The sequence below is a fragment of the Lontra canadensis genome, unplaced genomic scaffold, assembly GCF_010015895.1.
Source record: "Lontra canadensis isolate GAN:19392208 unplaced genomic scaffold, GSC_riverotter_1.0 scaffold8, whole genome shotgun sequence".
Taxonomy (NCBI): domain Eukaryota; kingdom Metazoa; phylum Chordata; class Mammalia; order Carnivora; family Mustelidae; genus Lontra; species Lontra canadensis.
In genome coordinates this window covers 26,867,195-26,883,951 of record NW_022631002.1, presented here as the reverse complement: position 1 = coordinate 26,883,951, position 16,757 = coordinate 26,867,195, and the positions used below count along the sequence as shown (strand labels likewise).

At 39.7% G+C, this 16,757-nt stretch overlaps 1 protein-coding gene across 2 annotated transcripts in view; it reads left to right on the top strand.

The window, feature by feature from the left end:
• NUP93 (nucleoporin 93) overlaps nt 1-16,757 on the top strand; it is a 108,364-nt gene that overhangs the window by 20,074 nt on the left and 71,533 nt on the right. For both annotated transcript variants that reach the window (XM_032854427.1, XM_032854428.1), the window contains exon 3: nt 11,508-11,625. In XM_032854427.1, coding sequence (XP_032710318.1) covers nt 11,508-11,625 — 118 coding nt within the window. The remainder of the gene's footprint in view (nt 1-11,507; nt 11,626-16,757) is intronic.

Below are 16,757 nucleotides of genomic sequence, written 5' to 3'. Positions count from 1 at the left end.
TAGCGGAGTTGAGTAGTTATGACAGAGACCGTATGGCCTGCAGAGCCTGGAATTTTTACTGTCTGCCTCTTACAGGATAAGTTTGCTGACTCCTGGTGTAAATAGTAATAAAATGAATTGCATGTTGCCCGGTGAAGACATGGAATATCATCAACAGCTGTGACGCCCTCCCGGGTACCCATTTTCCGTTGCATCCCCCTTTTTTCCCATCAGAGATGCCTCATTGGATTTTTCCCGTCAGACTCAGAAGCCAGACATCTTAGAGTTGTACAAAGAGAAAGCCAGCAATCAATCTCTTTCCTTAACTTTATCTCCCAAGGTAACCAGGGTTACTGATCTGCTGCTTCTTTCACACTTTTCTCCATGTTCATGCGAAGCATATATGAACATTTATTTGCCCAAAGTTTTACAGTCAGTTACTACTTTACTTGTGGTAATACTACTAAGCAACCTTTTTGAGCACTTGCTCTTTGGCAGGCACTGTGCCAAACACTTAACATGCATTATATAATTTCTTCTTAAAATAGCCCTGTGAAATAAGTGTTATTATCTCTGTTTTATAATTGAGAAACGTCACATAGCAAGTGGCTGAGCCAGAATTCAAATCCAGCTTGTTCAGTAAAAATCTCTCCCGTTTGTATGGCACTTTTCAGTTCCCCCAAAATTGTCACAGATGTTCTCCTGACTGGTCTTCACAAGCCTGAGAGGTGAGTGAGGCGGGGATTTTTCTCCAGATTTAACAGAGGAAGACAATGAGTCTTGGAAGACTGATGCATCTAAGATTTTCAGGCAGTAAGAGGCAGGTGAGACTTGAACCCAGGCCTCCTGCCTTTATTTCTACTCCCCGTGTGTACTGATGACACCTTTTGTCCTCCTACTTTCCCGGGACTAAAGTGTTTGACTCCAGCCTTGACTCCCATCTTTTTGCTCAGGAGAGGCTGCGTGGTTTATGGAAATTGAGGCAGGTAGAAGGCAAGGAGCCTTTAGATTTTTCCACCCTTAGAAGCTGGAAGTTTCTGGTTTAACCTTTATTTATAAAGCCTTACTCTTACCCTAAATTCCCTGCCCTTTTTCCTCAGTTCTCCATCTACCTCTCTCCATCAAAGCTTCTGCCTATTCACTGGACACTTCCTGCAGGCACCACCTACTCGGATGACTTTTCTCTTCTGAATTCTCTAATAGCTAGTTTTTTAAGTGTCAAGGCTCTCAACCCTGGTGTACTTTAAAATTGCCTGGACACTGGGTGCATTCTCACGTATCACTGGCGGGGATATGGCACCTGTCGGACACAACTGGGCAGTATCAGGAGGATTTACCCTTGACCCAGCAATCCCTTTTCCAGGGATCTATCCCAGAGACGCACTGGCAAAAGTATGGAAGATGTGTGTGCAACGGTAGTCATTGTGGCATTATTTGTAAATAGCAAAAATTGAAAACTCAAACATCCGTCAGTAGGGGACTGGTTGAATAGATGTGGTACATCTTGGTAGTGGAGTATTTTTCAGTAATACAAAAGAATGAGAATATACAGTACCATAGATCGACTCCAGGACATATTGTGAAGTAAAATAAAAAATTAAAGGTGGAGAAAAAGTGTGCAGTTCTCTTATTTAAGAATGCCGGTGAAAGACATCCAGTGTTCATGAATCAGAGGACTTAATATTATTAAGATATTAATATGCCCAGATTGATCTGCAGATTCAGTGGAATTCTTATCAAAATTCCAGCGGCTTTTTTGCAGAAATTAACAAGGAGATCCTAAAATCTACGTGTAAATAAAAAGACACCTAGAGTTGCCAAACAGTCTTTTAAAAGGCAGAAGAAAGTTGGGAGGCTCACACTTCCAGTTTCCTAACTTCAAACAAAGCTGCCATAGTCGAGACTGTGTGGCTCTGGCATAAGGATAGACAATTGAATAGAATTAGGAGTTCAGAAATAAATCCATGCATTTGAGATCAGCTGATTTTCAGCAAGTGCCAAGAGCATTCAGTGTTTTTTCAACAAATAATGCTGGGCAACTGGATATCTATATGCAAAAGAAAGTAGTTGGACACCTTAACTGTAAATGTAACACAGACCTAAATGTAAGAGCCCAAACTTTAAATCTTCTTGGAAGAAAACATGGGTATAAATCTTTCTGACCTGAAGTTAGGCAGAACCTTATTAGATATGAACTGAAAGTACAAGTGACAGAATAAAAAATAGATAAATTGAACTTCATCAAAATTAAAAACTTTTGTACTTCAAAGGACACTATTAAGAAAGTGAGAAAATAGGGATGCCTAGGTAGCTCAGTCAGTTAAGCAGCTGCCTTTGGTTCAGGTCATGATTCCACTGTCTTGAGATCGAGTGCTGCGTTGGGCTCCTTGTTCAGCTCAGGGGGCCTGCTTCTCCCACTGCCTGCAGCTCCCTTGGCGTGTGTGCATGCATGTGCGCTCTCTCTCTGACAAATAAAATATTTTTTTTAAAAAAGGAAAGTGGGGGAAAAAAAAAGGAGAGTGAGAAAGTAGCCTACACAATGGAAGAAAATATTTGCAAATTACTTATCTGGTAAGGGACTATTTCTCCGAAGATGATGTACGCACAGTCAGCAAGCAAATTATGAGAAGCTCAACATCACCTGCCATCAGGGAAAACGTGAATCAAAACCACCTTGACATACCACTTCACGTACACACTAGGATGGCTGTAGTTCAAAGACAGACCAGACCCCAGTACTGTTGAGGATGTGGAAAAAATTGAGGCTGTCATATACTTTGGGTGGGATGTAAAGTCTTGTAGCCACTTTGGGAAACAGTCCAGCAGTTCCTCAAAAGGCTAAACAGTGTGACCGTATGACTCAGCAGTTCCCCTCCTAGGGAATACCCAAGAGAGATGAAGACCATTGTCCATATAAAAATTTGTTCATAGCAGCATTATTGGTAAGTCAAAAAGTGAAAACAAACCAAATGTCCGTCAGTTGATCAATTGATAAATAAAATGTGGCATATCCGTAAAATGGAGTACTACTTAGCAGTAAAAAGAATGAGTTAATACACGCATGTTAATACATGCAACATGGATGAACTTTGAAAACATGAGAAATGAAAGAACCTCGTCACAAAAGACAACATATTGTCGAGCTCCATTTATGTGCAATATCTTAAATAGGCAAATTGATGGAGATGGGAAGTAGATTAGTGGTTTCCTAGGTGGGGTGAGTGGATTGAGGGTCATGGGGAGCAGCTGCTGATAGGTTGGGGGTTTCTTTGTGGGGTGAGTAAAGTGTTATTGAAGTCAATTTTAACGATGGTTGCACAACTCTGAATCTACTGAAAACCACTAAATAAGTCAGTTAAATGGGCGATTGTATAGTATGTGAATTGTATCTTAGTAAAGCTGTTTCAAAAAAGTAGGTGATAAAAATGTATATACAGATGTACTGAGAAAAAAGGAAGGTGTTTTAAAAGTACCTGATTAATGGTAAGACATGCAGACAAGAAAACGACTGTCATGTAGGGAGAGTTTCTGTCCACAGTTGTCTAGAAATGAGGCAGGGCACATCATGGGTCAGCACGGGGGTCAGTCAGGATGCAGTGAGAGCAAGGAGAAAATGTGGGCCAAAGCCTGTATTATGGTTTCTGTGGGAAAGTAAGGCAAGGCAGGGTCAACAAGCTTAGGATTGGCTAGTTTGAGTAACTTCAGTGGGCTCTGGGGTATAATTGACTCTGATTGTCTAGTACCTAGCCATGAGGTGAAACGTGGCCCAGGAAAGGAGGTGGTTGGGGTATGGTCTCTGGACTCATTAGTTCTCATTAGTTTGCATTTGAAATTTGTACTTGCCTCTCAGAATTAGCTAACCTTGGGAGGGGCAGCCCTTCCAATATCAGCAAGGCCCCAGTTGTCAAAGCATCAGATACAGAAAATAAAAAGGCTTTTTTTTTTTTTTTTTTTAAATTACCAAGAATGTATTTTGAGGGGTGCCTAGGTGGCTTAGTCAGTTAAGCATCTGCCTTTGGCTCAGACATGATCTCAGGGTCCTGGGATCAAGCTTCCGTATCAGGCTCTGTGCTCAGCGGGGAGTCTGCTTCTCCTTCTGCCTGCCGTTTCCCCTGTTTGTGCTCTTTCTCTCTGACAAATAAGTAAAATCTTAAAGAAGGGGGGAAAATATATATATATATAAAGAGTTGTTTTTTATTTTAAAGATTTTTATTTATTTGACAGATCACAAGTAGGCAGAGAGAGGGAGGAGGAGGAGACAGGCTCCCTGCTGAGCAGAGAGCCCAATGTGAGGCTCGATCCCAGGACCCTGGGATCATGACCTGAGCTGAAGGCAGAGGCTTTAACCACTGAGCCACCCAGGCACCCCTTGAAGAGGTTTTTAAAAAGTGAAATAAATGCTTATGAAGCAGTCAGGGTACCTCAGTTCTATAGAGGTATTTTTCCCAAAAACAAGCCAATTTGTGGCTTAGTTTTTCCTCAGAATATTGTTTTACTTCTCTTGAATTCATGAGTTTTTAGTGCCTGTATCTCATGTTCCATGGGATGGCTAGATTTTGAATATTAACACTCAGTTTCAACAATTACCAATCAGGGACAGTTTTTTTTTAAGCAAATCCCAGCCAATACACTGTTTCATCCATAGATACTTCCAAGTGAATCTCTAAAAATGAATTCCTTTATTTTTAAACATAGCTATAATTCTGTATCTAAAATATAAGTAAATATAATACTTTAATATCAAATTTTTAGTCCATTCAAATATCTCATATGTTAAATGTTTACCAATTTGTTTGACTCAGAATCCAAATATGCCCTATGTATTTATTGTGACCCCTTGATAAATCTCTTAAATTTCTTTTGTTCAGTAAGTGCTCACTTATCTTTTCCCTTGGAGCTGTTTTGTAATGAAGGACTGAACTCATTTGTCTTGATATAGTTTCCCACAGTCTGGCTTTGCATACTCTCACCTAGTAGCTTCGTTTTCCCTACAAATCTTGTTAATTTCACAGTTATTTCTAGTAAGTGGATTCATAGGACTTTTTCTTTTTTTAAATAATTTCATTACTTAAAGTGTTTAACAAACAGACAAGAAAAGACAAAAGTTTACTGAAACTCTACATACTCATCACCCAGTTTTAATAATTACTAAATCCTGACCCTGTTTGTTTCATCTGTAATCCCACTCAGATTTAGAAACAGATTTTAGACATCAAATGTCTCTCTCTCTCTTTTTTTTTTTTTTGGACGGAGAGAGACACAGTGAGAGAGGGTACACAAGCAGGGGGAGTGAGAGAGGGAGAAGCAGGCTTACTGCTGAGCAGGGAGCCTGATGCGAGGTTCGATCCCAGGACTCTCGGATCATGACCTGAGCCAAAGGCAGATGCTTAATGACTGAGCCCCCCAGGCGCCCCTCAAATATATCTCTTAAGTTATGACTCCAATAATAAAATCACAGCACCATAATTACAACTAAAAATTTTAAATTTGTTAATATAAAATAATTTAGTCACTGCTCACAATGCAATTGCTTTAATAATTATTTTCAAGATTGTTCATTTGAATTCAGATTCAGAGGTTCATGAAATGTAAATCTTTGTTGGGTGTTAAGAATTTTGAGTTTTGGGGTGCCTGGGTGGTTTAGTGGGTTAAGCCTCTGCCTTCGGCTCAGGTCATGATCCTAGGGTCCTGGGATCGAGCCCTGTGTAGGGCTCTCTGCTCAGCAGGGAGCCTGCTTCCTCCCCCTCTCTGCCTGTCTCTCTGCCTGCTTGTGATCTCTCTGTCAAATAAATAAATAAAGTATTTTTTAAAAAAAAAGAATTTCGAGTTTTAAAGTTAATCTTTTTTTTTTAAATTTATTTATTTGACAGAGAGAGAGATCACAAGTAGATAGAGAGGCAGGTAGAGAAAGAGGAGGGAAGCAGGCTCCCTGCTGAGCAGAGAGCCCGATGTGGGGCTCGATCCCAGGACCCTGAGATCATGACCCGAGCCGAAGGCAGAGGCCTTAACCTGCTGAGCCACCCAGGTGCCCCTAAAGTTAATCTTTTAAACTGATGCAAAATATTCACATGAGTCTATGGCTAAATATATAAAACAAGGTACTGTATATATAGAGGTTCTATCTTTTGTCCATTAGTTTCCATTCTACATTCTTCCTGCTTTCAGAAAAAACAAAATTTTTTTTCCAGGTTTTTTTGTTTGGTTCTTTTTTCTTCTTTCTGCCAATCTGCCCCTCCCCTGTGCTGGTACTGTGGACTTTTCCCCATCTTAGTACCTTTCCTGAGAAGTCACTCAGACTGGTCTTCCTCCTGGCTTTTCTTCCCTCCTTTCTTAAGAAGGCATGATTTATACAGAAGGTAAACAAACAAAAGGTTAAGTAACCTTAAATAAGGTGGAGAAGACAGGGACTTTTTTTGACTTTGGAATTGTGTAAATATTTTACATTATTATAAAACAAACTAATTTCAAAAAAGGAATTCCTAAAAAATGAAAATAAGTGTTTAATCCAGTTGGTGACATAACCACACAGAGAGGAACAGTTCCAAGTGGTATCTTAATTTGTCATAAGTTATCATGTTGGAGGTGTTGTTACTGTTTTGAGACTGTTGTGTGTATAGTGTAGGATAAAGCAAATAAGTAGTTATAGATACTGAAACTAGGACTTGTGGTGTGGGAGAAAGGAGATGCAGAAAGAAAATCTGTGAGGTTAACCCAAAACTTTGTGTTTTAAATTTTGAATTGGGATTATTAGTATAAACTCACCATGTAATTTATCTTAAGAAAACTGAAGCAAAAGTAAAAACTTCATTTCTAGCTCTACTTAGGAGAAAGCCTAGAAACAGTGCAGCACTGAGCAGTCCTAGTACCCACATAGTGGCCTCTAAAATCCATCTTTTTTTTTTAAAATTTTTAATTTTTAAAATTTCAGTGTACCAGAATTCATTGTTTATGTACCACACCCAGTGCTCCATGCAATACGTGCCCTCCATAATACCCACCACCAGGCTCACCCAACCTCCCACCCCCAACCCCTTCAAAACCCTGAGATTGCTTTTCAGAGTCCATAGTCTCTCATGGTTTGTCTCCCCCTCCAGTTTCCCCCAACTCCCTTCTCTCCATCTCCCCATGTCCTCCATGTTATTACTTATGCTCCACAAATAAGTGAAACCATACGATAATTGACTCTCTCTGCTTGACTTATTTCACTCAGCATAATCTCTTCCAGTCCCGTCCATGTTGCTACAAAAGTTGGGTATTCATCCTTTCTGATGGAGGCATAATACTCCATAGTGTATATGGACCACATCTTCCTTATCCATTCGTCCGTTGAAGGGTTCTTTCCACAGTTTGGCGACCGTGGCCATTGCTGCTATGAACATTGGGGTACAGATGGCCCTTCTTTTCACTACATCTCTATCTTTGGGGTAAATACCCAGTAGTACAATTGCAGGGTCATGGGGTAGCTCTATTTTTAATTTCTTAAGGAATCTCCACACTGTTTTCCACAGTGGCTGCACCAACTTGCATTCCCATCAACAGTGTAAGAGGGTTCCCCTTTCTCCACATCCTCTCCAACACACGTTGTTTACTGTCTTCTTAATTTTGGCTATTCTAACTGGTGTAAGGTGATATCTCAATGTGGTTTTGATTTGAATCTCCCTGAGTGGTGATGAACATTTTTTCATGTGTCTGATAGCTATTTGTATGTCTTCATTGGAGAAGTGTCTGTTCATGTCTTCTGCCCTAAAATCCATCTTTTAATAAAACAGTGGGGGCTCTTTGAAGTGTTGGTTGACTCCAGGTCTCTATGAGATGAACATGAAACATCTTGTCATACCAGATAGGGAAGTTACTAAGGTATACTTGAGTTATGTCAAAAGAATTCGAAACCATCCTCAAAAGGTTTCTACTGGTGGAGGAGACAGTTTGAGGATGATAAGGATAGTAACTGCAGTGGATTGAAACACATCAGTAAGTGTTTAATATGTTTCAGTTCATATGTTTATGACTTTAAATTCATGAGTTCATAAGGATACCAAAAGGAAACTCACCAGTCACTCTGAGGATGCTGGAGAACCATCTCATTATTCAGAATAACCACATAATGGATGAAGAGTTTTTCTGAAAGGAAATATTCTAGCTAATAAAAATAGAATACCTGGGGTGCCTGGGTGGCTCAGTTGGTTAAGCATCGACTCTTGGTTTCAGCTCAGTTCATGATCTCTGGTTTGTCGGGTCAGGCTCTGCACTCAGTAGGGAGTCTGCTGGAAATTCTCACCCCTCCCCCAATGTGTGCGTGCACACGCGCACTCTCTCTTTCTCTCTCTCTCAAATAAATAAATCTTAAAAAGGAAAAAAAGAGCACCACCATTTTGCAACCTCTAAGGAATTAGTGACTCTAAGCAGTGATCATCAGTATCTGCTAACATTTCAAAAGAAATAACCAGACATTACAGACTTCTTGTCTCAAGTAATCTTTAGTCTCAAGTAATCTAACCAAATATAATGACACCTGAATCTGATCAAACCTTTAGAGCTTACTTTCAATTGATAGGAAATACAGAGGCTGGAGGAACATGTCAAATGACATCTCGAGGTTGCAGTCAATAAAACCTGTTATGTGGGAAACTGTATCCTTCCTACTTTTAGTGTAGGTCATGGATCAATAGGAGAAGCATCAACTGTGAGCTTTTTAGAAATGGAGAATCTCAGGTCCCATCCCAGACCTACTGAATCAGAATCTGCATTTTAATATGCTTCTCAGGTGATTCACATGTACAGTTCAAGTTTAAGTAGTACTGCTCTACAGGACAAATAATCCAGAGTCCCTGATAAATTGTCAGGGAAAAAAAAATGAGATGAAGGAGCATCCTATAGATTAAAAAAGATTTAGAAGGCATATCATTCACAAGTAGAGATCTTATTTATATCCCATTCAGAAAAAAAACCCACAAAATTTAAATTATTAAATAATTGGGAGATTCTCTGGAATCTACTTCAAAATAATCTGGGTGGTGGAAAGAGGAAAAGAGGTAGGGATATAGGTGAAACAGGGTTGACTATGACATGTTAATTGTTGAAGCTGGGTAATGGGGACAAGGAGGTTTACTATTTAATTTTGTATTTAGAATTGTTTTTCTATAAGGGTTTAATAAGGAGGGCCCACTAAAATGACTATGATCAAAAAGGTAATAACAAGTATTGGCAAGGGTGTAGAAAACAATTGGAGTCCTTGTACATTGCTAATGAGAATATAAAATGGTGTAGCTGCTTTGGAAAACCATCTGGCAGTTCTTCAGAAGGTTAAACAGAGTTACTATATGATCTAGCAATTCTACTTTTAGGTATATATCCAAGAAAAATGAAAACAGTATTCACACAAAAATGCTACATGAATTATCATGACAGCACTTTTCATAATAGCCCCAAAAGTGGAAACAACCCAAATGTCTTATCAGCTGATGAATGGATACATTCATAAATATAAAATGTGACATATCCATATAATGGAATACTGTTCAATTATAAAAGGAAATGAAGTACTGATACATACTAGAGCATGGATGAATCTTGACAAGCATTATGCTAAGTGAAAGAGGATAGTCACAAAACAGCACATGTTGTATGATTCTGTTTATATGAAATGTCCAGAATAGGCAAATCTATAGAAACAAAATGGATTAATAGTTTTCAGAGGTTGGGGGTAGTTTGGGAACGGACATGGGAAATGACTGCTGGTGGGTAGGGGATTGGTTTGGGGGTTGATGAAAATGTGCTAAAGGTTGTAAAATGTTCTAAATGTTGTAAAAAAATGTTCTAAAAGGTGAAAGTTGTACAACTCTGTGAATATACTAAAACATACTGAGTTGTACACTTTAAATGGGTAAATTGTATGGTATGTGAATTATTTCTCAGTAAAGCTATTATTAAAAAAGGAGGGAGGGCATTACACTGATACCCATGCTCCAGGCTTCACTCAGCACTACTCAGAATCACTGGGAGCAAAGTTGACTAGGTGATTTTAATGTGCAACCAGGGCTGGGAACTACTGAATTAGAAGGTTAGCTTTAAGGATTGTTAGAAGAGAGAGGCAAGATTATTTATCTGACAGGGTAGCCTGGAAGAGAAGCCTCAGGGATGGCATTCTAGTTGGCTTGTCTACTTTGGAAGAGACAAAAATCTACAGCAGGTAGCCCTCTGGGTGCACATCATCTATTTCTGTAGTACCTTGTAGAATAGAACTAAACACAAAGTCCTTTCTTCTTCTCTAAAAAGTCTGTTAGTGCAGAAGTAGAAGTCTTAGGTGTCATAGCCATAGGTTTTGGGTTACTTGTGCTGCCCAGTGGTGTAGCTTCTGAGTTCCTCAGAAGGAACGTAAACTTTGTCAGTGAGGTTTGGGGATACTAAATCATCATCTAAAAACAATAGTCTAAGCATCTAATTCCCCTAAATTTCTTTCTTCCAGAGAGTGTTCGAGATATTAGTGAGACTGATTTTTTAAAAAAACTCTTCTATTGTTTCATTCCCCTAAGTAAGTAGAAGTAAAGCTAGTTGTATTTTTCCCGTCTCTCTTCAAAGTATTTATTCGGTGACAGGTTCCTGTACTATTGGACTGGGCAGCAGAGCGGGAACTTGAAGGTGTACTAGATATGATGTTTGGCTTTTAAAGAGAAGCCATGGAGAACTAGCCTTGGATTCTGGTTCAGCTGCCCTTTGCAAATCATCAGTGGTCCCAGACTTTTAGTTTCTTCAACTGATGAATAAAATTAGGACTGGGTTACTCTTGAAGCTTCTCAGATGTTGTGGTTCACATATTTGTCTTTTTTTTTTTTTAAGATTTTATTTATTTTTTTGTCAGAGAGAGAGAGAGCGTGAGAGTGAGCACAGGCAGATAGAGTGGCAGGCAGAGGCAGAGCGAGAAGCAGGCTCCCTGCTGAGCAAGGAGCCCGATGTGGGACTCGGGGACTCAGGTCATGATCCCAGGACTCTGGGATCATGACCTGAGCCGAAGGCAGCCGCTTAACCAACTGAGCCACCCAGGCGTCCCCACATATTTGTCTTTATAGAGGCTGTGAATATAGGACAGTGCTTAAGAGTTTGTGTTCTGGGGCCTGATGACCTGGCTCTGCCATTTTCTGGCTCTTTGACTTTGGAGAAGTCACTTAACCTCTCTGCACCTTTAGTTCCCTCATCTGTAAAATGGGGGTTGAAAATAGCATTTACCTCCTGATTTTCTTTACTGTGAAATATGTGGAGTTGTCTAGCCTATCATTTTGTTAGTATACTGTCATTTTATTCTAGGCAAATTTTATTCTAATTCAGGCATGACCAGAACTCTCTCTTATTACCAGATGCAATATTGTGTCTCTTTGGCTATATGATAGATCTTTATGGAAAGGTATAAAAAAACCATATAAAGGTGAGCAGTACATAAGAAGTTTTGAATAAAAAATAGTCTCTAGTATTTTATGAAGCATATTCGATATCTTAATCCTGCTTTTTTCTCCTTGCCCCATATCCTAATATAGGTCAGTTCTCCTTGGGTCTCGGGGACTTGACATATCCCACATCTCCCAGCGACTGGAGAGTCTGAGTGCAGCCACCACCTTTGAGCCTCTTGAGCCTGTGAAGGACACAGACATTCAGGTAAGGGATTGCAGGACTGGTGTAGGTGGAACCCTGGATATGCAAACCAGGCTGAAGGCCTGCTTGACCAGCTCATTTGTTGACCAGCTCATTTAGGAATTCTAGATTTCTTTGTTAATTCTCTTTCTGAGATATTAACAGAATGGGAGACTCTGCTTTGGAAGTATAATGGGGAACATAGGTTACTTTAAGAGTGCTCTGAGAGGCTGAATTTAGGAAAGCAATTCCAACCTGCACTTTTTAGATTATTATAATTATGAGAACAGATTTTTCTTCCTTCCTTGGGCTTAATCCAGGAACAGAGACATTAGTTATAAGTTTCTCTTGCTTTCTTTGCTGGATCTCAAATAATTTTACTCTTTATCTTCCACATTTCTTTTCTACATCTTGCTTGTATTGGTTGGCAAAGAGCTGGGGAAAACTTAGAGTACTATTTACTGAAACCTACTCATCGATTTCTAGGAAGTGTTTGGCTGCATTAATGGCACCAGGAAATGGTCTAATAGAGCACTCCAGTCTCATTTAACCTAACATGCCACTGGCATAATTGATTGCTATTTTAATCTAATCAGAAACTGCTTTGTGTATGTGTGCGGGCACACACACATACATTGTTAAGGAAAAAACTCGAGATTCATTTAGTTTTGAGGAATTGGGATGCTGCGTTCATGTTAGAGTGAAGGGACTGTGAGCTACCATTTTAATCATTGATTTACCTTTGAGATGAAAGAAGTAGGTTCTACAAAGGCAAATCATTGTACTAATTGTGTTATTAGTTATGGGTACTAATTATGTTATTATACGGGCTCAGTTTGAATTAACTCTCTATCCCACTGTCCTCTCCAAGAACTATTTTTATCTACCTAGTATCCATAGTTTTTTTTTTTTTTTAAGATTTCTATTTATTTATTTATGTGACAGAGAGAGAGAGATCACAGGTAGGCAGAGAGGCAGGCAGAGAGAGTGGGGTGGGGGCGGGGGAAGCAGGCTCCCTGCTGAGCAGAGAACCCGTCCAGGGGCTGGATCCCAGGACCCTGAGATCACGACCTGAGCCGAAGGCAGAGGCTTAACCCTCTGAGCCACCCAGGCGCCCCTAGTGGCCACAGTTCTACTCTATTCCAATTCAGTAACCAAAAACCCTATGTTTCTGTTGAGAGTTAACTATAGATACTAATTTTCCTGTTATCAGTATGTTCCCATAGTCTCTAGTTTTTTAAAATTATGTGTACTAAATCATATTAGCTTGTCATCTTGTGGATGCCTGTTCAGTTCCGTATAATCTTAAAATTTTTTTGTGTTTGTTTTGCTTATTTTGAGCTGTCCCTTTTTGTACCTTCTATTTACTGCTATAAACTAATACTTTTAATAAGGATGAGGTGGGCAAAAGGAATAGAGCTAGAAAATAAATTTGAATAATCATACATTTTGGGGAATATCCCTAATAGTGTGGAAGAAATGGCACTAGCTGAAAGGCTTGTGTTTTTAATGTTTAAAATACCAAAGAAGTTATTTTTATTTTTTTTAAAAAAGATTTCATGTATTTATTTGAGGGAGAGAGCATCCTGAACATGCGAGTGTGAGCGGAGGGATGGGGGGAGATCTCAAGGGGACTCCCCGCCAAGCCCCAGAGCCCCCAGCCAGGCTCCATCCCACAACCCATAAGATCATGATCTGAGCTGAAACCGAGAGTTGGAGGCAGAACTGACTGAGCCACCCCAGCACCCCCAAAAAAGTTGTTTATTTTTAAAACCAACTGCTTTTAAATGTTCTTTGGCATATTTGTCATACATATTTGGAATACTCAGCACATTTAGTGATACACTTTGTGAAGTCCCTCTGACATGGTATTCCAGTTTTCTACTTTGAGATATTAATGACAGGATTATAAATGTATCAAATCATGACGATCTTCTCTTCTAACCTTCTGTTGAGTACATGAACACTCTTCTTCAGCACCCCCATTAGATAGTTTCCCAGCAGTGGATGCTTGGTCACATCAAAGAGAGTTTCTTAATTTGGAACGAACATGGCTATGAGTTTTGGTCCTGCACCACTGGAAAATCTTTGAACACTGAGAGGAAGGATGCATTCATTTCAAAATTTTACCTCTTGAGCTTTTCCAGAGTAGCTTCAAAAATGCAAAATAGTCAGTCCAAGGTAACTTTTGATTAATCGGGAATTGGTCGTCTAGTCCTTAAGTAAAGATTTAAGACTTACTAGTTTTGGGGTACCTGGGTGGCTTGGTGGGTTAAGCGTCTGACTTAATTTTGGCTCAGGTCATGATCCCAGGGTTGTGAGATTAAGCCCCTGGTTGGGCTCCATGCTGGGCTTGGAGCCTACTTAAGATTCTCTCTCTCAGGGTGTTTGGGTGGGCTTAGTCAGTTTTGGTTTCAAGTCGGACTTTTGTTTTCAGCTCAGGTGATGATCTCAGGGTCCTGCGATCAAGCCCCATGTTGTCCCCAGGCTCAGTGCAAAGTCTGCTTGTCCCTCTGCCTCTGTTCTTCCCCCAGCTCACGCTCCCTCTCTCTCACGGTCTCTAAAATAGATCGATAGCTAGCTAGCTAGCTATCTTTAAGGAAACAAAGAAAAAAAAGAAGATTCTCTCCCTCTGCCCTTTCTCCCCGGGGTTGTGCATGTGCTCTCTCAAAGGAAAAAAAAAAAAAAAAAAAAGAACTTACTAGTTTCAAAATAATTGTTCTCTTGATTTCATCTTCTTGGCTACAAAGGCTTAAAGGAGAAAACTTAAGTTTTAAAGGGCTGAGGCTTTGGCTTAATCTGAGGTGGTTCTAGCTATTGATAGGAATTGGAAGTTTTTTTGTTTTGGGTTTTTTTTTTTTAATGATTTTATTTATTTGAGAGTGGAGAGCACGAAAGGGGGGACACAAGCAGGGGGAGTGGGAGAAGGAGAAGCAGGCTTCCTGCAGAGCAGGAGCCTGATGTGGGGCTCAGTCCCAGGACTCTGGGATCATGACCTGAGCCAAAGGCAGACACTTCATGACTAAGCCACCCAGGCGCCCCAGGAATTGGAAGTTTTAAATTGTATTGTGGAGCTTATCTAACCTTTGCTTAGGCCCCCCCATACACATCAACATATCCTTGCCTGATTTCTTATTTAGTAGTCAGATGTAAGAGCCAAGTCAGCTTTCGGCCTGAGCATGGAACAGTCTTCCTTTTAGTTTCTATCATGTGTTGATTATCCAAGAAGAGTTAACTTAGTCATTTTCAGTTGTTTGTTTTTAGAACAGCCATATATATTTTTTCATGGACTTTTTTTCCTCATTTATTTTAACAGCTTTATTGAGATACAGGATTCACATACCATAAATCTAATGGATTTTTGTGTATAAATTTTTCCAACCAGTGTTTTGGAGATGAGAATGCTTCCTAATCCCATGTGCCAAGTATCAATCAGAGTGAGTTTATGATGTCAATTTATAAACTCATAGAAGGAAATGCTGAAGCATTCTTTGACAGATACTATCCAAGACTTTGTACCATCCATTGTTTGCGTTACTTAGAAGCTTAAGGCATTTCCGCATGTATAGATACATGTGTAGGTACATGTGTGATCCTTTTCTGTCTGCCAGACATTCACGTTGATTATATTCCCTTCTGTTTCTGATGGAAAGCTTGAAATTAATACAGGCTTTCCACTGTTAACTGTTTTGTTGTTTGTCATAATCGATGATGTTGGCATGCATTGAGAATGCATTTTTGAAAGATTGCTGCAGCCAGCGAAGGTAACATAATTAAAAAAGACTTCTTTAAATATATGTGTGGCTGATGCTAGGAGAGTTTTTAAAAATGTTTATTGATTTTATTTTTTGGAAATGGTCATGAAGAAGGCCTGTACATTTGTGTAAAAGAGGTGAAGAGTGACTTAAGAGGGCATGGCACGGAAATGACTGTACAGCTTCAAGTGCCTTTGTGGTGCTTGCAAGCACAAGTCTTCTCACAGAGGTCCACCTGCTCACTTAATGTCTTTGGAAAAAAAGTACCAAGGGCAGATTGCACATCTTTACTATGATCTAAACAGACCTAATGAACCAGAGATGATGTGTATCACGTAGTAATAAAGGGCAGATTTACACAGTTCAACTATATTGTGGGCTTTTTCACTAGATTACATGTATATTTCAAGAAGGCCATGCAGAAATTGCCTGAGTTGGCCATAAAAATAGGAGCTGCAGTTTTCTCTGCATTAGGCTCTATTACTTCCGAATGACAATGAACCAAAGTATAATAATAATATTGCTAAACTTCCTGTATTAGATTCCAAGGGATGCCACAACAAGTTTCCACAAACTCAGTGGCCTAAAACATTAGAAATTAATCCTCTTACAGTTCTGGAGTATAGAACTTCAAAATCAAGGTGTTGGCAGTACCTTGCTCTCTCCAAAGGCTGTCGGGTATCATCTTTCCTCTTCTAACTTCTGGCGGCACCAGCTATTCTTTAACTCCAATCTCTGCCTCCGTCTCCACAAGATTTTTCTCCTGTGTATTTAGTCTCCCTCTCCTTTCTCTTAGAAAGACTCTAGTGTTGGGTGTAGGACCCACCCTAAATCCGGAATGATCTCATCTTGAGATCCTTAACCTAGTCACATTTGCAAAGATCGTATTTCTAAATAAGGTCATATGCATAGGTACTAGGAGTTAGGACTTCAACATATCTTTTTGGGTGGGGGACACATGTCAACCCGCTATAGTTACAGTGCTTACAGTGCCAGAAATCTTAAGACTAAATTAACTGTAATTAATGAGACATCATCAGATCTCACTCTTTCACAGCTGTATGGAGTATCGAGCTAAGGCGTCTACTGCTAGTTGTTCTAGTGGCTTGCAGACCTCAACCAAGTATCTGATCTCACTCTTAACATTCCTCTTTCCCGGCTGTGGGAGGACCCATATCTGATTCAGCTAAATGGCAGTTACTGTTTCTAAACAGCTAACAGTCTGTAATGTGTTTAAGAGATTTCTGTAGAGACATTTTTAAAATAGAAATCACTTTTCTGAAGTATTAAATACCTCGTGGTTGGAGTATGTATAGGTGGGACTAAATTGGGATACTTTTCCTGCAGAAGGAGAAGCTATCTTTGTGTGTGTATGTGTGTGTGTGTGTGTGTGTGCGCGCG